This window comes from Cheilinus undulatus, linkage group 10, assembly GCF_018320785.1.
Source record: "Cheilinus undulatus linkage group 10, ASM1832078v1, whole genome shotgun sequence".
Lineage (NCBI taxonomy): Eukaryota > Metazoa > Chordata > Actinopteri > Labriformes > Labridae > Cheilinus > Cheilinus undulatus.
Window position 1 is genome coordinate 42,290,511 of NC_054874.1, and position 23,597 is coordinate 42,314,107.

Sequence of the window (23,597 nt, forward strand, 5' to 3'; positions counted from 1 at the left end):
GACACACCTAAATATTGTTCAACAATTAAGTTTAAATCTTGAATTGGAAATCTTTTGAGAAGTCTAAGTAATTTTTAAACCATTTCATTCTTTGTTTCCAGGCTTCCTTATTTTTCTAACCCTGCTGCTTATCAAATAGGTCAGCTATTTGGTTCTTAAATTCACTTTTTATTCACAAATAGCTCTTCATCTTACTCTGTTCTGATGAACTGTTTTCAGTTATTTAACAATGAATGTACTCATAAATCCTGTCCAGACAGGCATGAGCAGATACAAACACTTACAAATTTCCTTTTATTCCTTGTGTTACCAAACAGATTCACTCAGTGTGTTGTGGGTGAAATTGTGCCAAATTGCTGCTTGAGTCACACAATATCTCTGCAGGAGTGTTTCCTCCTCAGAAAAATATATTTTTTTTTTATTTCTGCAGTAAAATACCATGCAAAGCTGTTTCTGCTCTAGTTATGTGATGTTAAATTAAAAAAAAACACCATCTCATGAAGCAGTCTGAGCTGTAAGTAAAGAGGTGAAAGTAAAGGGGTGTTTTTTTCTGGGATGTGGTTCATCTGTACATCGTTGTATGATCATGAAAATACCTTTTATGCCAGAACATTTCTATGCAAAATGTTTTCAACATTTCCCCTTGTTTAGAGCTGGATTGTCTGCCTATTCATACTCCATGGCTCCTCCCTCTAAAGACTCAGGCAGCCCCCCCTGTATTGTAGTGTCGCCTCTGAACAGGAGATGGTGCCAAACTTGATTTGTGTCTCTTCTTTTGACAATAATGTTTATTACAGGCAACTCATAAAGGCTAAATTCTCCCTTTTACATCAGAAAGTACAGGACACAAAGGTTTTAACTTGCTGGTTGCTGCTCAGTGGAAGACAGATGCCTTCTTGTTAAGGGGCCTCATTCTGAGTAAGGACAGAAAGTTGAAGAAATCAATCATAAAGAGAAAACAGATTAGATAATTAATAAAACACTGTCCACATACCTCTGTAATTGTAGCAGTTATTTCTCATTGATTCACTGAGATTTAGCTCTCTTGCATGGTAGTAAGAAAAAACATGGTCTTGTGAGATGTGTTTTTTGAGCCTTCATGGTCTTGTTGTGTCCAATCACATATTCCCAGCAACACAAGCTAGCATTGTATGGTCCAGCATGTGACTATTTCACAGTAACTATCTTTAATCAAAGGTCATGAATTTTTTCAAAGGCAAACTGTTTTTTTCCTGACTAAAACATGCAGAATCACAATTATACATGCGTTTGCTAGATCTTTACTTTTGCATTTTATGATTTTAAACACTTAACTAAAGTGAATCTGGCCTTGTGACTTCTCTCAACAAGCCGGCGTTGATTAATGTGTATAAATTCATGCCGTCCCTCTGTGGTCTGCTGGGCTTTAGCAGCAGGAGTCGTGCAAAGTAAACACCCGGCATCAGACCTGTACGAGCAGCCTGAACATCTGCCAGTGTTTTCCGAGCCCGTCTGGACACTGCTAATTGTAATCACAGTCGAATTCCTCCAGACTGTAATTAGTGGGCCACTTTATAAATATTCAGGCATTAGCTAAGTGTAGCTTTGATTTTTTCCTCCCCCTTCATTCTGTTGCATTAAAAGCTCACTTCAGTGCTCATGTGTAGCTGTGTGTGTGTGTTAGTGGCTCCCATTCATGTATTCTTGCATGCTGGTGTCCCAGATCTTAATCTTTGTTGTTTTGCAAATGATTTATGCTTTTGTTATCACCTGCCTGGTGAACCAGAATGGCGGGGTTTCCCACCTCATGACTTCCTATAATCTGTCTAATACATTATAAATCACATAAACGAAAAAATGCAGTGATTCTTGTGCTCTGCTGCTTTAGTTGAACTTCTATTTCATTTAAACCAGATACAGATACGAACAATTAAAGTCAATCTGACTAAACATAAATCATTGTTCTGTATTTTTTTAACCAATATAGGGTGCTATACCCTTTTAGCTTCTCATGTTTGACATAAATAGCTGAAGTAGTAGCACTAAAAAATTGCATAGTTTATTTGCAGCTATGCAGCCTCAGAATGAAGAAGGCATTGCTTTTGTTTGTAACCAAAAATAAAGGGAATGTATATTTTTTCATACTATTTTATTAATTCATGAATTGACTTCAGTCATGTCTTCATATAAATTGGAAAACTATGTAAAATCATGATTAAATCATAGCATAAACCCGGTATCATGTATCATGAGTTCAGGAGGGTTTCTGGTTTGGGGACCTCAGAATTTCATCTCTGCTGTTTGCAGATGATGCATCTCTGTTGCCTTCTCAGCTGGGGACCTCCAGCAGACGTTTGCAGCTGAGTGTGAAGCGACTGGTGTAAGAATTAGCACCTCAAAGTCCAAGGCCATGGTTCTTTGCCAGAAAATGGTTCATTGCTCCCTTGGAATGGGTGGTGAGTCTTCACCCCAAGTGAAGGAGTTCAAGTATCTAGGGGTCTTGTTCATGAGTGAGGGTAGAATGGACCGTTAGAACCACAAGCTGATTGGCGAGAGACAGAGATTGCGGGTACAAGCGGCCCAAATGAGATTCCTCATGAAGTTTTCTGTGCTCAGCCAAAGAGATAGAGTGAGAAGCTCAGACAGCCAGTGGAGCTGCTGCTCCTTGGCATCAAAATGAGTCAGTTAGGGTGGTTCGGGCGTCTGATCTTGATGCCTCCTTATTGCCTTCCTGTGGAGGTCTTCTAGGCACAGCAAACTGGGAGGAGACCCCAAGGCAGACGCAGAACTCACTGGTAGGATCATATAAGCACTCCCATCTGGCCTAGGAGTGCCTCAGAATCCCTGAAGCCGCTGTGCCATTTTGGGCTAATTAAGGAGGATATTTTTGGCTGTGGCTCTTAAACGATGGTCTTACATCACACTGTGAGTCAGGTTGACAGATTGCCGTTGTCATGGTTGTGCGACCTGCGTCGACTATCGAACCAATGGGAATGTTGAAGGAAATGACATAGCAATAAACGTGACAATGGCGCTAACAAACAAGAAGTCAGCATCAGAAATGAGACAATGCCTAAATGCTGACGTTTGCAGGTTCCTAACAAGGAAAATGTTGCTGACAAATTTTTTTTCTAAACAGTCACCACGGCTTTATTGTTGTTTGCTTAATTATTCACCACGGCATAGGCAGCGTAGATTGATAAAGCACACTGATGGCATTTTAATCTTTCGTATGGGCATACACTGTAGCATGTGATTCAGCGGCGCTTAGTGTGTCATCGCACAGTCTGCACACATGAAACTTGATAATGTATGAGATTTATGGTGCATAGTGTAGCATTCCAGAAACTTATAGGATTGCTAAAAACGCTCAGAAGGCATAAGGAGGAACTGGAAAACATTGCTGGGAAGGATGTCTTGGTTGACTTATCTCACCTGTTGCCACCGCGACCCAACCTCGGATAAATGAAAGTAGATGGATGGATTGACTTACTATGTAAAGATTCAAAGTGGATTCATCCAGCTATTTTTCTTTTCTTGTAATCACGTAGTCTTTACAATGTTACGAAATGATGGTGAAGGCTAACACATCCAACCATTATAACAGGTGCATTGTCAAATCGCTTGTTATGTCAGACCAAGGCTTCAAAGCTGTGAGGCTTTAACGTCAAGAAAGGATGTAAATAAAGTAGGAAAAATAGGGAATAATCAGCACTTTGACTTGGAAAGCATTAGATACAATTGCAGATATAAGGCCTGTGTCCACAGCAGCTGTTTTTGTCGCCACACTCTAAGTTGAAAACAGTTTAACCTTGGACAAGTGCTTACTAATACTGTGGATGATATATTTTTGCTGAAGTAATTTAAATCAATTATCGAATAAATCCTACAGCCAGTTTGTCACATTCCCATTCTGCCCATGCATTTTCACAGTTCTTTTTTTAACTTCCTACAAACCTGTGTGCACACATGAGGACATTACATCTTTGCTCTCCCTAATTTCTGGATTTTTGAAGATAATTCTACTGAAGTTTAAATAATTGCTTAGACTTTTGGAATCATTTTTGTGGGGGAATTTGCTTAGAAAGGATCAAGTATTTTCATGGAAATTTAGAGGACATGTTTGAATATTTTGGAGAGTTTCATTGGAAGATTTGATGAAATTGCTTTAAATTTTGGGGCATTTTCATATGAATATGGGAAATTTATTCATACATTTTTGTAAATGTGATTGGAAATTTGGGGGTAGGGGTTGTACTTTGACTTTTTTGTCATTTCCAGGAATTTGGGTAAATGCATTTGTCATTTTTTTAGAATTTGGTAAGAAATTTTAAGAGGGAATTTGCTTAAAAGAATTCAGGAATTTACATAGTGTTTTCAGGGACACTTTTATCAGAATGTTTAGGTTTTATGATGAAGTTCCAATGAAGATCAGATGACTATTTAAAGAAATTTGGGTTACGTTTTTATGGGATGCTTTTAAAATATGTCTACAAATTTTCACAGGAATTTTTAGTCATTTCTTTAAAATCTTAGGGAGGTTCTTTCTATTTTGGAAGGACAAATTCCTGTTCATAGAAATGGCTGATGTTTTGACTTATCAGACCCTACTTATCCCAAGTAAGTGGGAGAAACTAAAAATGCATTCCAGACCAAAGCTCAGGTCTCAGGAGGATAGCATGATGTAAATGCTGATGTTAAATAACCTAAAACTGGATCAATAAAAAGACAAGTCTTAATGTTTTCCATTACACAAAGGACTAATGTATTTGGGATTATAGTTTTTAAGTTAGACCGGTATAAAATAGGACTATTTACCCAACAGTCGACTATTGCCAACCCAAGCACATGTGCTTTTAAGATGAAATGATATAAGTTTGGTTTCCATTGTTCATTCCTGAATGTAAAAGCAATGGCAGAGCTTTTGTTCTTTCATATTGTCATTTGACAAACTGATTTATCAACTTTTCATTTCAAAACCAGACCTAACCCCATCTGACTTCACAGTAGAATAGCCTAAAGCAAGCCATAAAACTGTGTACTGTATGTGCTTCTGTTTATGTGTTGGCTCATAGGAATGCCTCTTAATTCAGCCTCCATAACGACTGTACATTATGACTTTAGTGAAGGAAGCCTCCCGCTCAAAACATTTCACTCTTTGTTCTCCAGCCTCACAACAGGCCGGCGGAGGATCCTGACAGTTTCTCTCTGTGAATACCGTTTTTGTTTTGCCTTTTCTTTGGCTCAAACCTCCACCTGAGCCGAGCCTTCCCTCAACAGGAAACAACCCTTAGCTAAAAAGAGCGGCCGTAAGCCAGCCAGTCAAAACAGGCCATACTTTATTTTGTGTTGGCCTGACGTTATCATCTCCCAAGCTTTGCGCTCCTCTCGTGACGAGCCGAGCATGATGGAATCTCTATTGGTGCTGTCTTAAAGGATTAGAGCTTATTCACAGTTTTTTCCTGACTGCACAGTTTTGAATAGGGCCCTGCTGCCACAGAACAGGGCGTCCTGCTGAAGCCGAGCTGTCCGCACTATCCACACTGTAGATTTTAGTGTCCCTCTGCTTAAACGCTGTGCTCTCATAACCACAAGCTGCAGTTTTGATATTATTCTCTTTGCTTAAACACCCTCTAGCTGTCTTGTTTTGAGAGTATTCAAAGTGTATCCCGCCGCGGTTTGTGTTGCAGTAATGAGAAGGCAGAGTGAGATTTTTGGCTTGTGGCTTAGTGGAGCTACAGTGGCAAAAGAAAACAAAAAGTGTGTGTATATCCGTGTGTGTATGTCTTTGCAAACCAGTAATGGGATACCACCTAGGGATGGATGAGCTCTGGGAAGCTGTGTGCTTGTGTGTGTTTGTGAGCACTGGGGGAGCCGGATCCCCAGGCAAGTATCAAACTTCAAGGGCTGTATTAGTATCAGCTTACACATGTGTGCATCCAAGAATACCACCACAAAAAGCCTCCAATCCAACCAAACGCTGAGGAAAACCTGTAAGACCAGACAAACTTTGGATTTCTAGCCACAAAAAAAGATTTAACAGGAGGGAAAGGTGAAGTAGGACAAATAAACCTGATAAAAGAGGTTTTTTTGGGGTTTTTTTTTGTAATAGCAGCTGGTGTAGTTTGCGGTCAGTCTTCTTAGCTTTGCAGAAAACCAGGACCTTCTAAAGGTGGTAGCATAACCTGATTAAAGGAGCACAAAAGTCATCCTTTTTCAGTCAACATGCTTTTACCAACTTTGATTGACTGAGCAGTACATAAACTTCCCAAGATGCAGTGCAACAAATATCCTATAATAAGGACAACTTAATGAACCAATGTGATCGTTCTTTTATCACATAATGTTCATTTAAATTAACTCTCTGAGATGGACGTTGTATACTGTATGACAAGAAGAGACACAAACTATTAAAAAATAGTAACTTAAACCAAAAAAATGCAGCCATTTACTTATTTCTTCCCTCTGAAAGCTCTCCGTTGTGCCGTTCTAATGATGCTATCCATGCCCTCTTAGCTCTGGCGAGCCTGGAACTGTGGTGGCATTCTAGGGTCTTCAAATTCACACCAGTGACTTCAATCTTGTTCGCTTTTTATCCATTTATTATCCATTTTTCGATTGTTCCTGCAGCTAGCATGTTAGCCTGCCACCATATTGTCTGTTTATATCCCAGAATTCATTGTGACTGGCTGTGACAATCAATGGTAGGCTATTCTGTTGTGATGCCTTGCTTTGCCGAACAGTGCACAGACTGTAGAAGAGAGTCTGAATGACTCATAATTGAGAGAAATAGACACAGAGAGGCTATGATGTGGCCCTAAGAGTCACTGCAGACAGGAACGGTTTTAAATAATGGATAAAATTCCAAAAGCACAAGGACTTTTATTTGTAAAAACTGTGAGTATTTTGAAGACTTTTAGTCAGAATGATTTGTTTGGGTCCAAAAGAAAAGGGAGATCAAGTTTCTGCAAAAAAAACCCTTAGTCATTAATGTTCACTGTATTTAAAACATACTGATTTATGAGTGGTAATTTTCTCTTTTGTTTTTATAGCTTCATCACTTTTTTTACAAAATGCAAGTGACTTTACTGCAGCACAGATATTCTTAAAGCCCAGGTTGTCCTTAACATTTTTAGAGCTTGTCTGTGCACCCCAGAGTTGATGTTTTATCTTTTTTTTTTTAGACAAAAAGTCACCCGGCATTGTTTCGCTTTCTGTGTTTTTTCAAGCCTTTCCACAGGACAGTTAAAAATCAGGATAACGGAACCAGTGAAACTTTATAATATCAATAACTATTAATCAATTTTGAAGAAAAATCAAGATTACATTAAAATGATATAAAGCCACTACCTTACTGCATAAGCACCTGTTTCAGGAATTAATCATATTCTGGGTTGTGCTTTTTTCCCCTTATTTTGGCAGTCTATAAAAAACTGTAACTCTGTAATATAAAATTGCTAAGAACAGGCTACTTGTTCAAAGCCTCACCTGGAGGAATTCTATTATAGGTCCCATGCTTTAAAATAATAATTAAGGTGTGGCACAGAAAATGCAGAAATTGGTTAAAAAAATAGGTCAGGATGTTGCAGAAGAAAAATAAAAAAAAACATTGTGCATTTAAAAAACAAATAGGGAAAAGGTTGTTTTTCCTGGTTGTTAACTTCGAAAAATGTCTTAAAAATAGATCATGATCTGGACAGGAAAAAAATCGTGATAAGATATTTTTTCCAAGTTTCCCACCCCTACTTTGTTTATATTGTAATGTTATGACATCAGTCCTCATTCAGAAAAATCATTCTTAAACACTTAACTCCTGCCAATTATCATTTAGCTGTATGTTTTTGTATTTTAAGCTTTCACTTCCCTGAGGAGTTGGTCTTTCCCGTTTGCAGCCATTCATTTAAGTGGACTGTTTTGACCCAGACAGGGGCGGGGCTGGCTTCGTTTGGGTGAAGTACCTGGTTGGATTGCTCTTATCAACAGGCTTAACGTTACAAACAGTCTAATAAATGTACATCATGAAGCCATTTTATTACCTTTGTCTTTATACCAAACCAACCTTAAACACATCATAATGGAATATTTTGTTGTCATGTTTCATTTGCAAGCTTTTATCCTGATGGCTTCAACACTGATTTTAACATTTGATGACTGTTTTCAGCTTCGGAAACTGCATGGTAAGATTGTCAGATCTTACCACAGCTGTGTGGAGTGAATGAAGAGGATGACTGACCCACCTCAGCAGCAGACAAGTTGAGCATTTCACTTTAATTTGATTCACTGTGCTGATTTGCTTCATACTTATTGGCTGGCAATTATGTAAGTACACTACAGCACATACAGAGTGCTGCTCTCAGCCACAGACACCAGAGCGTTAACCACAGTGATCCACTGAGCATGTATTTTTCAATGAAATTCAGTGGAATATAAACAAACTCATCATCATCAGTTTGCAGATCATTTGAGCCATCTCTACATATTTTTTTTTCTAATCCAGTACAGTTTTCACAGTAATAAAAAGGCCCTCAAACTGTCTGATAATCCAGATATTCATATAAAAGCCTTTCAACTAAAAGCTGATGAATGTTTGAGAGCCCCCTCTGTTTTTGGTGTCTATGGTAATTGGTGAATAAAGGAATATACCTTTTTTAATAACTTATCCCTCTTGGCAAAGTGTCACCATAAGCAGCGCTGCATTAAACTTCCCACTTATAGATCAAAAGGCACATTTCAGTCCTCTCCCCCTCTGTTTTGGTGAGCTGGAGGCAGAACTACGAGGATGGTGGAGTTAGGCGTGTGAGTGTGTGTGCGTGTCCGGGGGTGAGGGTGGCGGGGAGTGAGGGAGGGATAGGGAGGAAATGAGGGCTCTTTGTGCTCTGCTACCTGGCAGACATCTCCAGCATGTGTCGTCTTGCCTCTTGGCAAGCCGAGACCACCGGCGCCCTTGGAATGCTCTCCGTTCAGGAAATCTCGTTTATTCTCATAAATGCTCCTCCTAACCCCCCTCATGCAATACTGCTGCAGAGTTGGTATATTTCCCTCTTTTTCATCTCAGCAAGTCGGCCTATCCTGTATTTCCTTCGTCCTCTTTCTTAATTTGTCTTTTATTTTTTATAAACAAAGGGGTTTTTTGTAAACTTGTCCTGTCAAGTGGATTTCCTTTTAAGATAGAGGAGAGGTTGTGCTGAATGCTTGTGCAGTGTTAAGATTCTCTGAGCAGCAGATTGATTCCAGAATCTTGTCTTGCAAGAAAATAAATCTTCTTCCAAGATGTAGTTCTCTTGCAGAATGAAAATGATCATCTTCGAGGATTTTCTATATTTTGCAGCATTCATTTTACCCTCTACCGTTACGAGCCTTCCAGGGCTGACAGCTGAGAAGCATCCCCACAGCATGATGCTGCCACCACCGGGCTTCACAGTGGGGATGGTGTGTTTGTGGTGATGTGCAGTGTTTGGTGTGCATCAAACAGTCAAACAGAGTCTCTCATCTCAGCTGCTGAAGCTCTTAACTCCTTCAGAGTAGTCATAGGTGTCTTGGTGGTCTCTCTCACTGGTCGTCTTCTTTCATGGGTCGCTGACTTTGTGAGGATTGTCTGAACTAGGCAGATTTGCACATGTGCCATATTCCTTCCATTTTTTGGTGATGGATTTGTCAGAATGTAAGGGGATGTTCAGTGACTTGGAGATTTTTTTTGTTTCCAGAAAAAAAAATTCTCTGAGTTGCTTGGGGTGTTCCTTTGTCTTCATGGTGTAATGGTAGCCATGAATACTCATTAGCCAGTGACTGAACCTTCCAGACAGGTGCCTTTATACTACAATCACTAGAGCACATTCACTGCACTCAGGTAATCCCCATTTCACTAATTGTGAGTCTACTAGCACCATTTGCCTGAAACCCTGTTGAATTAGGCCATTCATTTTAAAGGGGGTGAATATTTGTGCCATTTTGTCCTTTGCCTTAGGATGGAAAAACAAACAATTACTTTCAGAATAAATGTCCATAGAGAAAAAATAATCCTCACTCTGAGTATTACACCCTGCTGTTCTGTTTTTCCACATCTGATAAGCCTTCAAACTCCTGGATCTATTACTCAAACTGGCCTACCTGGGTTGTATTTCATGTCTCGCTGGTACCTGAAACAACATGCCTCCACCTAAGCAACAAATACAGAGCCAAGGGTGTGGGGTTAAATGCCTTACTAACTCCCCTGCCTTTTATTTGATATCTAATAAGATGATATAAATCTGATTTAGTTTGACTCTCTGATGAATAGGTCAACGTATGTTCCACCTGTAGGGGCTTCAGACAGCCTGCTCTTCTTTGCTGGATGTTAAAGCCGTTGAGTAGGATGGAGTCATTACTTGCCACCACCAGGATACAGTCAGACCCACATATAGAATAGGAGCTGGTAGGGGGCCAACTGGGGGGCTGCAACAAATAATACCTCCTTTGTATGTTCCAAATATCCCCTGATGAAGCTCCCTGAGCCCAGCTCTCTGCTTCGGGGATCCCTACACCACATTAAGAGCTGCTTACAAGTGGATAAGGTGTAAGTTTTGGGGGGATTTGAAATGGGAGTTTGAGAAGGAGGGGGGTAAGGCAATGTTGCAAAAGGAGCTACAGTGTGTCTCCTTTTTTTCCTGTGATAAAAAGCAGGCGTTTTTTTCTTCACCAGTTCCATGTCCGAAGAATCGCTAAACAAATGGGCCATTATTTGCAGCAGTCATTTCAGGGGCTCAGTGGACAGGCCGGGGGAGTAACGGTATCCCGATGTATATCCTCTGCCGGCTTCATCAAGATTTAAGTTACCCATTGTAGGTGAATGAAATCCATCCCACCAGGCCCTTATGTGAGGGGGACCATTTGGCTGTCAGAGCAGGAGTTGTGTTTCCATGTAGCTGAGCTGTATGTATACATCAGTGCTGGTTAAGCTTGTGGTTAAGGAGATTCCTTTGGATAGTATGAGGCCTGTGGCAGCTGCTTTTTTTGTGCTGAAGACAAATAATCATCATGAGGATTAGGGCTACGACCAATGGTGGGAGACCAGTTTCCTGCTGTTTCTTCCTTGTTAATTCGCTCCTCTTGAGAATTTCACAAAAAGTGGGAAAAAAAGTCATTATTCAGTACTGGGGGTCCTCACTGTCTCTGGAGATAATGTATAAAGGAATATTTCAGTATTTTTTAAGTTGGGTTGTATAAGGCACTTGGCAATCGAAGTGGCATTAGACTTAACAGAGTTCAGTGGTAGTGCCCCTTCATATGGGACAAGCTGGGGGAAGCGAGGCTATACAATGCTACAGATGGGTACAGTAGCTCAGAGTAATTTAGCATGTTTAAGCTGAAAATTTGGCAAAAACACAATGTGGCTCAATTGTACACTATACCAAAAATTTTTGAATTGTTTTGTTTTTCACTCAGAACGCAGACGTGTTTGGCGCTATTTTGCAATGCTTGCTTCGGTTCTTTCTCCTCAGCATTTCTGATCAGCTGTTTAGGTCTACAGGCTATGTCAGAGACAACAAGTACAAATGTATCTAAAACTAGTCATTTCAGCTTGGATTTCCAGTTGAAAGCAAACCTATCAGGCCGAGCGTAGTTTGTCTGTTTATCAGCCATTAGAAGAATAAAGTGACAGCCATAAATTTACGTGGAGGACAAATTTCCATTAAGCTTTTCTGATCTTTCTAATTAATCTGTGGAAAGTTGAAGAAAGATGGAGAGTGATGCAAACTTCAGACGCCGGCGAGCTGCTATTGTCTAAACCAGTGATCATCAACTGGTGGCCCAGGGGATATATCAGGACCCCCAAAGCTTCCAATCCAGCCCCCAAAAGACTATTCAATTCAGAAAGCATATGGTTTTAAGGGGATCTTTGGTCCTTCCTTATAGCTATTTAATCATCCCCAAGAAATGATCAATGTTGACACTGTTTGGTCGTAAATTACTTTTGTTTGACCCAGTTTTAAAGAAAAAAAAATCACTTTCGTTGTCATTTTTAACCTTTATAGTTTAAGACCAGTCTTAGTCAATACAAAGCCTTTACATTTTAGGTTTTGACTTTTATGCAAAATGTTTTTCCTCTTTTAACTGAGTTTGTAAGCCAAATTGTAAAACTGATGTAAATGTAAAACACTTACATGTATGCACTATCAATACTTTACTTAATCTAACATACACTGATGACAAAACTGGCCTTCCCTAATGTTCACTGTGGAGAAATATTATTGGTTATCAATGTCCAACAGTCAAGCCCTATCACTGAACTCTTATTTTAGTCTCTGAGAAAAACTTAATTTGCTTTTTGTCAGTTTTTATCACCAAAGATCTCTCTTTAGCCTGTCTTAGTCTCATCTTCCTCATGATACAAAGGTCGTCAATGAACATTTTTGGTCTAAGTTTAGCCTCCTAAGACCATGCGTGTACATACCAAGACATTACATTTTGGCTTTCACACAAGAGTAAAAATGCCTGCTATTGGAATTTTTGAGATTGTTGTCCAGAATGTCTCTTGAAATGTACTGGATTTGCTTGAAATGTTGAGAGAATTTGCTTTTAAAATTTCAGGATTTTTATGTATTTTTTAGGAAATTTTATCAGATGTTTTGAAGAATTTGCTTGGTAAAGTGTTTTCATGGAAATTTTGTGGATATGTTTGTGTATTTGTAGAGGGTTTTACTGGAGGTTTTTGAGGTATATTTGCTTTGGATATTTTTTGACAATTTTTCATGGAAATTTTGACATTTAGGGGAAGTTCTTTGGAAAACTTCAAGGTATTTTCATTGAAACTTTTTTGCAATTTTCAGGATTTAATTTCCTTTTTTGGGATGGGGGTATTTGCTTTGGAATTTTTAGGTATCTTAGAAATTTGGCAAGATTAATTCAAGATTAATTTTTTTGGGAGCTTATTTGGGGGTTTTGGGTAGTGTTTGGGGTTCCTTTGATATCTTCAAAAATTTTCAGTGGATTTGTTTGGATGTTTGGGGTTTTTCTGCCATTTGTATGGAGATTGGGGGAATGAATTTGTCAATATTTGGGAATTTGATGAAAAATTGTAGCAGTAAACGCTTAGAGCTTTCCAGAAATGTACATTGAATTTTGGTGGGAAATTTTTATTGGAAAGATTAGGCTTTTTGCCAGAGTTTCACTTATACATTTGAGAAATACTTGGCAAAAATTTTTGGGCACTTCTGATGGAATACTTTATAAATATGTTGAAAAATTTTCACAGAAATGTTTTTTTTTTTTCAATTTTGTTTAAGTTCTTTGAAATTTGTAAGACAAGGATGAGCTTTTGAACATATAAGGTCCTCCTTATCCAAAAAAAGTTTCCATTCCATTCCAAACAAAGCTCAGGTCTCAGGTGGTTAAGTCCATGAAATGAACGCTGGCCATGATAATGAAATCGGGACTGGGGTAATCAAGTTTATTTTGTCACGATGCTCATTCACCTCACATGCAGTTTGGTCATACTATTAGACATAATTTGTGACTATAGTACACTCGGCAATACAGAGTCCCTCATGGCCACGAGATTTTATCCTGCCTTATCCTTCTAGCCTGTGCATTAAAAACTCCATCCTCTACTTATATCCTCCCATATTGCAGCTCTAAAAGATAGGCAGGCTTGCCATTTTCCTTTGTACACTGAAAATTTGTCAGTGACTTTAAAGAGAGCCTTATATGGCAGCTACAGCACGACCCCTGGGGTCAGGTACAGACACAACAATTAAGTGAGCCAGAAATATGTCTGAGGTCTTTGAGGCCCCGCGGCCTGGCTGCAAGGACTTGGCAGATGCATCGGAAAGACGATGACGGTGCAGTGTCACTTCATTTCCTCTTTCACAGGCTCTGCTTGATGAATGACCGTGTGAAAGGCAGCCGTCTCATGGATTTGGGATTGCACCTCTGTGTTATCGTGTGTGAGAAGGGCACTTTTTCTCTCCCCACATGTCATCTCTGAAGTCAGAGTAGTTTATGGCTGTCAGGAAGTCCCCAGAAGCGCTCTCATGCCCAAAAAAACCTTGACTTGGGTCAGATGGGGGATGGGGGGGATTGGGAGGGTGTCACACCCATGAAATGCTCTCATGTATTTCTGGTGTCAAAGGGCCACAGGGAGGTCCCATCCTAAATCCTGTTGCCTGTGAAATGAAAGAATTTCAGAGGTTGCCTGGTCCACTATCCTCCGGGCCAGACCCCAGAACTAATCTCTTTCATCTCCTCTTCTTGCTGGCGGGGGGAGATGGGTGGATTGCAGAGAGGGGATGCTACTGACTCTTCCTCCTCCTCCTCTTTCTCTTCTGAGAGCTTCTGTCGAGCAGATCGCCTCAGGGAGATGAGGATGAGCCTCCTCTCTCTAATGCCCTTCTCCCCTTGCCGTAGAACTCCGGTGATCCTCATGCACAGCTTCCTCCTTGCTCTCTCCCTCTTTCCCGTCCCCTCCACTCCCTCCTTGGGCCCCTGAGCTGGACTGCCTTCCCTTTGGCTTTCCCCTCTTCCTTCCTTCCTCAGTTCCTCCACTAATAGCTCCCTTGTTCCTGACTAGTCAGGGCTGCCAGTTGAGCGGTCATTCGTGGAAGATTCATTCGCGGCACGGTAATTGTAAACAGACAGAGAGAGCGTGAGAGGAACATTCAAGCACTAAACCGACTGGTGTCAGACAGAAAGCAAACACAAACACTGTCTCTTTCTTTGACTTCTTCACCTTTTCTCCTCTCCTGTCCTCTGTCTCATATATCCATCATTTTTGTTGCCAATCTATTCCTCATTCCTCTCCACCTTTCTTATTTTCTGCCTCAAGGTAACACTTCTACCCACGGGCAATCTGTCTCCTGTTTCCCCACTAAATGTTGCATGGAATTATGCTCAAATGCTTAATGGAGGCCAGGTCCATGCTTGTGTCGTTTCTCTTTCCTGATGGATGTTTGTTGTGTGTAAAATCTGTTCCAGCTCAAGAAGGAAAAGCACATTTTATCACACAATAAAACAAATACTGATTTATGGAAATAACAAACCATTTGGCACAGATTTGAGATTGTTTTAGTCAGTGGACTGTAAGCTGTATAGAACTGAATGGCATCAAAATGATGTGACCCATCGGTTTCTCGACTACTGTTGAGTGCAGAATCTTTGAGTTTGATATTTTGGCAGTTGGCAGAGACAATTTCTAAAGCCCAAACTGAGGGTTTAAGGATGTCAGCATGTTTTTTATTTCTACATCTGATCATGCTTGGCATGTTACCTTGGTAGTAAATTCCACCATTGATTTCCAAGCCTTAAAGACTACCTTGCTTTTATATGTATTTCTAAATTCTACTTGTGGAAGCAGTGGTGAGCAGCACAAGAGTACAAGACAACTTTCCCTACAGAGTTCTGTGTGCCATGTCATATTAAATTGTATTGTATTGTTTTGTACCAAATTATCTTTTTGTCTCACGATCGGAAGGTTGTGGGTTCGATCCCCTGCTCCTGCAGTCACACGTTGATGGGTCCTTGGGCAAGACACTTAACCCAAGTTTGCTCCTAATGCTACATCAGAATAGGTATGGAGGCGTACGAACAGGATAAGCTAATACTGATGGCCAATTCTCTGTGGCAACCTCTGCCATCAGTGGATGGGTGTGAATGGATAGGTGTGACCTGCAGTGTAAAAGCGCTTTGAGTAGTCAGATGACTAGAAAAGCACTATACAAGCTCAAGTCCATTTACTATTTACCAGGTCCATCATACAGTCCTGTATTTCATTTTATTGTAGCGTGTATTGCATTATGTCATATCCTCTTGTATGTCTGTGTGTTGTATCCCAGTGGCAACTTAAGTGGTTGAAAAATGAAGCCACAGAGAAGTGCAAAAAAACTGCAGTTCACTTGAGGCATGCTGCAACCAACAAGACCCACTCCATGCTAAAAATACTGATGTTTACATGAGAAAATAATTTTTCATAAGTAGCCCATTGCATCCCATCCCATTGCATCTCATTCAATCAGGTCCTATCCTGTCACAATGCATAATATTGTATTGTATTTTATTTTATCATAATGTATCGTCCCACATTGTATTGAATTTCATCCTGTCCTATCACATTGCATGATATTGTATTGTATGGTTTGGTACTGGGATGTACTGCAGTGTAACGTCTCATGCCATGATGTATCACATTAAATCATTTCTTATGTCATATTGCATAATTTAGTATTGTACTGTATTGCATGGCATTGAATTGCTTCACATTGCACCCTATCATATCATATCTTATCCTATACTATTCTATCCTATCCTATCCTATTCTATCCTATTCTATCTTATCCTATCCTGTTCTAGCCTGCCCTGCCCTGCCCTGTTCTGTCCTGTGCTGTTCCGTCTTGTCCTGTCCTGCCCTATCCTATCCTATCCTACCCTATCCTATCCTGTCCTATCCTATCCTGTCCTATCCTATCCTATCCTCTCCTATCCTGTCCTATCCTATCCTATCCTATCCTATCCTATCCTCTCCTATCCTATTCTACCCTCTCCTATCTTATCCTTTTCTAGCCTGCCCTAGCCTGCCCTATCCTGTCCTGTCCTGTCCTATCCTATCCTATCCTATCCTATCCTATCCTGTCCTATCCTATCATGATGCATCCTATGGTATTACATTGTATTGTATCGTTTCAGTTTCAAGACAAGCATCATACCCTGTTGTTGAAAATGGGGTTTGGGACTTTTAGGTCACCCATTTCAAGGAATTGATCTATTAAGCTAACTATCTATCAAGTTAAAAATTGAGTTAACACCTGGTTGCTACCACACATACTTGGTATTGCACTGCTGTCACCCCTTATGTTTCCCCTCACTCCTTCCCTTAGCTCTCTTCCTGTCTCTTCTCTGTACACATTAAAAAAGCTACACTTAAAGCCAACAAACGGTCCAGATAGAAGTTGTTGGTTGATAGTAGCACTGTATGGTGTAATGTACATGTAAATACTACTTGGGTCAGGCCTGGTTTTTTCTCTGCAGCATGGAAAATGTAGTCCTGTGGAGGAGGACATTTCTTCAAGTCGCCCCAGAAACGAGGAAATGCATTTGTTGGCTTGTGGAAACAGTAAACATGAGGGAGGCTGACACAGGGTGTGTTTCTGTGTGTGTGTCAGTGAGAATCCAGTAGTGCCAGGCAACCAGACCTGTCCCTGACCTTAAATGATTGCTCCTTAAGGCCTGCGCTGTAAGGGTGTCAGCAGCCAACACTTGCTTGTCTCTCTCTTCTCCCTGCCTTTATCTACTTTTTCTCCAACGTTGCTTTCTGATTGTGTATTTTTTTCTTTTCCTTTCCCACACTTATCTCGAGGTCCAGTTGCTTGGGAATAGATTTCATTGGTGTTATTGAACCAAGCATGTTTTGCAAGCAGCAGTGCATCCTCTCTTGTTTGCTGTAACAGTTTAGGGGCTGCTTACTTTGTTCAAGTTCATCAAACCAACCGAGAGCTTACCTGTGTCCCTTACTAATCTAACACAGCATGAATGGAAAGCTTCATGGTGGTGTTTACTCATCTGCACTCTGAACACAAAACTACAAAAAGACCACATACCCAGCTATAAACATACCACTGTAAGCTGTAGCTTTGTGATCTCCTGTGTGTTTTCACTCACAGTTAGCTTTTGTTGCATGCAATAAACATGACTCAGTTGTTAGGTCATAGGTAAACATTTGCCTTTAGATAATGCACTCTCCACAAGACATTATGTACACGGCCTATTGCATAGGAGAAGAATGGGGCATTTCGTTTTTCTCTTGAAAGTGTTAGATTCTTTCTCTGCATGTGTTCAGAATTGTTTAAGGACAAAACCACATCAGAGGTAGAAAGAACTGGAGTAGAGGGAGAACTAATTTTATTTCATTTAGTTTTGAAAACCCCCAGAAAGTATTGGTCTGTTGACCAGGGGCTTCAAGGACTAACCACTGACCCTTCTTCACTTGGTGTTGGAGAGAAAAATCATAATTGCATTGATTGACTTTGTTTTGTGTGGATATGCATACATGCATATGTGTTTAATGTGCATGCATATTTTTCTATAAAGAATTTTAACAGAATAGTGAGAATACAGTTAAACTATTCTGAAAGATACAGTTATTACTACCTCAATCCCCTAATTTATGAATGGTGGCACTTTCTCATGGTTTCTATTGCAAGTGTTTGTGAAAGCTGGCAACACATTTTTCACATCCTTTTGGAGGAATTTTGGCCTACCCTTCTTTGAATAATTCTATTAATTCAGCCACACTGAAGGTTTTCAAGCATGAATGGCCTGTGTAAGGCCATGCCTCAGCATCTCAATCAGGCTTAAGTCAAGACTTTGACTTGGCCACTGTGTTTCGGATCATTGTCCCATTACATAACCCAAGTGTGCATGAGCCTCAGGTCATGAACTGATGACAGTCTCCTTCAGGATTTTCTGGTAGACAGCAGAACTCATGGTTCCATCAATCACAGCAAGTCTTTCAGGTCCTGAAGCAACAAAGCAGCCCCAGACTGTCACACTACCACCTCCATGTTTGGCTGTTGATATGATTTTTTTTTTTTTTTTTTTTAAATCAAATGCTGTGTTGGTTTTACGCCAGATGTAACAGGATGCATAACCCCCAATCAGCTCATCTTTTGTCTCATCAGTCCTCAGAGTCTTTTCCCAAAGGCTTTGGGGTCATCAAGATGTTTTTTTTTTTTTTTTTGGCAAATGTGAGATATGCTTTGTGTTGTTTTTGGTCAGCTGTGGTTTTGGCCTTGGAACAACACTGACTTTAAGTGAGTCAAGTGAGGCCTGCAGGTCTTTAGATGTTCTGGATTCTTTTGTGACCTCCTGGATGAGTCATCGATGCGCTCTTGGATCAATTTTGGTTGGTCGTCAACTTCAAGGAAGATTCTTCACTGTTGCAAGTTTTCTCCATTTGTGGATAATGGCTCTCACCATGGCTCCAAAGCCTTAGAAATGGCTTTGTAACCCTCAGCAGACTGATAGATGCCAAGGACTTTGTTTCTCATCTGTTTTTGAATTTCTTTAGATGGTGGCATGATGTGTTTCTTTTTGAGATCTTTTAGTCTACTTTACTTTGTAATACAGGTTCTGATACAGTGATTTATTGATTCAACAGGTCTGGCAATAATCAGGCCTGGATGTGGCTAGTGAAATTTAACTAAGCATTCCAATTAGTTTTCCACATAGGGCCAGGTAGGATTGGATGGCTTTTTACCTTTAATTACTGAAGTCATCATTTAAAAAAACTGCATTTTGTATTTACTTGGGTTATGGCAAATATGCAAAAAAACAAAGAGAAATTGGAGAAGGGGAAAATAGGGCCAGTGGAACATTTTTGCATCATCAAATCTGTTTTGTTGCACTTTTTCACTCTTGGTTCCTTATTTACTGCTAAAATACACATCTTAATCACTGAAAGAGGTTGTAGATGTATACCTCATATTTGATGCACACCTGTTAAAACTATATCTTGAGGCCCCTTGGAGCATGAGCCCCATACTTTCTTTTGCCAAATAGTAAAACAGCTTATAGGTGGGATCTCCCAAAGTCATCCTCATCCTGCCCTTTTCTTAGAAAAACATTTATTTACAACACAGCTCAAGGCTTTTCCTCTGACTGTGCCCACATTCTGCACAGATACATTTTCTATATAAAATGGATAAAACTATAAAAAGAATGAGGTTGAGTGTGTTCTGCATGGATATGCCTGTGCTGCCCTTGAAAATGTTCATTTTGTGCCTTGATTATGGTGTACGGTTTCTCTCAAGACAAACAAAGCACACTAAATGCAGCACGGCCAATTTGTCCAATCCTGAATTAAGGCTTGGGGAAATGCAGAGAAACCAATTAGGAGACGGAAGCCACTAATTAAAAGCTGCATGCTCTACAGATTGCATCAATTTTATTTTCTTTAGCAATGGCCAGGGTCATAATTTCAGAGCTTGCCTGTTTGCCAGTGCACATTCCTGGACAGCTGCCTTCTGTGTTTGTAAAGTCCTTGTGCACAGAGGCAGCACTGTCTCCCTTGTTGGTTGTTTGGAATGAGAAAAAAAAAATGAGTGGGGAAATTTGGAAAATCCTGCAGAATCCACATCATCCAGAATAGATGACAAACCATTCATTAGGTGTTTTCAGCAAGAGTCTGTTTGCAGAAATGTTTCCCCTTCCTGGATTAGGTTCCATGGACTGCTGCCAACACATTTTGTGTGTTGTGAATCGGAGATTGCATTATGCTCGAGCGGTTTGGGTGGTTAACCAATACGCTTGCTTTGGAGAGCTGCAGGGAAACGCTGAGCACCTGAGGAAAGCCGCAGGGTTGCTCACAAAAGACTGCGCCTGTTTTCACAAAACACTTCCAGAGTTATGGTGTCCATTTGGCAGAGTGACCCAAAGCACTTGTCTTTGTGCTTGTGTTGTAAAATAAGGACACACGAGGTATTTCATGTTTTTTTTTTTTTCTTTTCTGTGTGCGGTCAAAGCGGATGGGCAGCTCTCCCAGAAATAGACAACAAAGTCAGCCAAAGCTTGATAAATATTTCCCTCGAAGTGTTGCTATGTGATTAAAGGGACTCTGGACATTGTTTCTCACATCATTATTTATTCCTGAGTGAGAAAATAAAGTCAGTGTGACATAAAACCTTATCAGGATGAACTTTGAAAAAAGAGCAGAGGCTTGTTTTATACAAAGCTTTACTTCCTGATTCTATTTCTTGCTCATTGTTTTACAGGTGATTACCTAACACCTCTTGGCACCTTTTCACCTCCAGCTGTTGTGTAACCACTGTTCATAAACTCTCATGTTACACACTTGATAATATCTATATAGGGAATTCAATAAATATTCCTTGATTTTGTTTGCTATCTTTTTGTTCCAGTATTTAAAATGCTGAACTTTTTAAAGGTATTTTTTGGCAAATAGTCAATTTAAAGAAACACACACACACAACCACACAGAAATGCAAGAGAATTTTTTTTTTTATTTGTGTGTGACTGTCTAGCTAAAAAGCTTGGACAGCTTAAATGTGTATTTCAAGGAAAATTCCTCTTATAAAGTCACCAACAGTTATTAAAAGAAAATTCAAACTTGTAAAAGATGGACAGGGCCTCACTTCTCAGTTTGTTAGCAGGATGCTAAGACATAATAGAAGTTGGCATTGATGGCTAACAAAATTAGCATTTGTTTGCATATGTTACTAAAAAATGGAAGCAGTTGGGAACAACAGCCATGGAGCAGAAGACCACATACAATCACCGAACGGGGTCAACAACTGCTTGAGTGCATGGTGAGGGAAAGTCGCCAACGCTCTGCTGATTCCATAGCTAAGGAGTTCTGAACTTCCACTGGCATTAATGTAAGCACCAAAACTGTGCAACAGGAGCTTCATGGAATGGGTTTCCATGTCCAAGCAGCTGCATACCAGCCTCAAATCACCAAGTCCAATGCCAAGCATCACATGAGTGGTGTAAAGCACTGGACACTGGACTGTGGAGCAGTGGAAATGTGTCCTTTTGAGTAACGAATCCCACTCTGCATACTGTAGACAGTATGACAAGTCTGGGTTTGGCGGATGCCTGCATGACTGCATTGTGCCAGCTGTGAAGTCTGATGAGGAGGATAATGGTATGGGGCTGTTTTCAGAGTTTGGGCGAGGCCCCTTACTGCCAGTGAAGGCCAGTGTTAATGCTTTAGCATACCAAGACGTTTGGACCATGCTATGCCTCCAACTTTGTGGCAACAGTTTGAGGAATGTCCTTTTCTATTGCAACATGGCTTCAGTGCACAAAGCAAGGACTATAAAGACATGGTCTAATGAGTCTGGTGCGTAAGAACTTGACTGGCACACACAGAACCCTGACTTCAACCCAGCCGAGCACCTTTTGGATGATTTGTGACAGAGATTGTAAGCCAGGTCTTCTCATCCATCACCAGTGCCAAACCTCATAAATGCTCTACAGAATGAATGGACACAGAAACGCTCAGAAATCTTGTAGAAAGGTTGAAATAATTTATTTTGCTGCAAAGTTTTCTTACCAGCTCATTTAATTGTCCATTAAGAGGACACTTGTCACTGATTAGTTAGATGAAGGTATAACATGCTTTCTTTCTCTCTATGACCAGCTGACTGGTTGGTGCATGGGTATAATGTCAGTCAACCACGTTTTTCTTTGGTTGATTTCAGTTATCTGCACAGTCTGTAATCATATATAACTGCTTTCTCCCAGTTTTTTTTTTTTTTTTTTTTTTTTTTTACCTTAATAGTTTTGACTACAAACTGTCTACAGTCTTCCTCAGAAGAATCATGTGGTGTTGCTGTGACATGTCTTATCAGCTGATCTCACACAGGTTTGAAAAAAAAAAAAACTTGTTTATGTGGAGACAACATGAACCTTTTTGTACTATAATAGCTTTCTTCTTTATTTAGTGGCTCTATTATTATAATTTGTTTATTGGTTTCCTTTTTAAAAGGGCTACAATTGCTGTCTGATTGTAGTTCTTCATTTTAATCAGACACAGTAAAATAAGGGGAAAAATATGCTTTTAGATTGGGTTAATATTCCACAAAATTTTCAATTTTTATAAATAAATTACTGTTTAAATATTTTACAATCACTGTACATCCCTAATCAACAGTCTGCTCTGCCCAGTCTTCAATTGAATACTGAGTCCTTTTTCACTGCTTCCATTCCAGCCTGCTGTGACACTCAGTCCGCACCAACAACCGGCCCCTGTCTTTTAAAGATGGAGGGAAAAGAAAAAAAAAAAGAGGAAATAACTTAGACCTGGTCTCTTCCCTTCCATTCCGCCTAATGGTTTTTCCAGACCTCAAACGCTGACGGCTGACCTTCCCTCTCCAGTTGGATTTTTCCCTGTACCATACACCGTGGATTTCAGGAAATGTACAAAACAGGATAGCACAGCGCAACATATTTCTTGTGTTAGTCGTCTTTTTTTGGACAGACAAAAAGCACTTGAGAATCCTATGACATCAGCAGCCAAGGCTGCAGTGTTTTTCCTTTTTTGTTCTCTTCTGGACTCTTATCTACTCGGTACTCTCATCCAAGAGTAGCTTTTACTGATGTGACATTTTAGGGACACCCAAACTGTTCTCAAAAGAGCAAGGCACAATGCAACAATATAATAACTAAATATCTTAATATTATAATGTTGAAGCCAGTTGAATTATTTGAACTGGCAAAAATCTGGAAAGATCATAGACTTTATCATATTTCCAATATCATTGTTGATGTTGACATTAGTATGACTCTCAGTGTGATATCAAAAGGAGATTTTGTGCTTTTAGACAGTGGAGGTCCAAGAACAAGGGACTGGGTGAGCTTATTTTACATTGTGTTGGTAATTAGGGATTATGGATGCCCAAATAAGGCAAAAATACTAAAAACGTGTTGTTTTTGCAGATATACCTATATTTACAAATTGTTTTTGCCAATTTCGACACCAAAATTCAAACGTGGTTCGGACCTATAACTTCAGTCCTTAAAACATACACTTATAAGTTTGGGGATGAAAAAACAAACATATGTAGGGCCCAGGTCCCTAATATATGTTTAGGGACCTGGGCCCAGATAAGATTAAACTTTTCCCCAAAGTC

General features: G+C 39.9%; 1 protein-coding gene across 2 annotated transcripts in view; it reads left to right on the forward strand.

Annotated features, from left to right (window-relative positions):
* Positions 1 to 23,597, forward strand: part of spata5 (spermatogenesis associated 5) — a 222,940-nt gene that overhangs the window by 83,253 nt on the left and 116,090 nt on the right. The window contains exon 16 of one of the 2 annotated variants that reach the window (XM_041796947.1): positions 8,141 to 8,227. The exons of the other annotated variant lie outside the window; for it this stretch is intronic. Within the exon in view, the coding sequence (XP_041652881.1) occupies positions 8,141 to 8,194 (54 nt within the window). The 3' untranslated portion in view covers positions 8,195 to 8,227. Of the gene's footprint in view, positions 1 to 8,140; positions 8,228 to 23,597 lie in introns of those variants that run through there. 2 annotated transcript variants of the gene reach the window in all.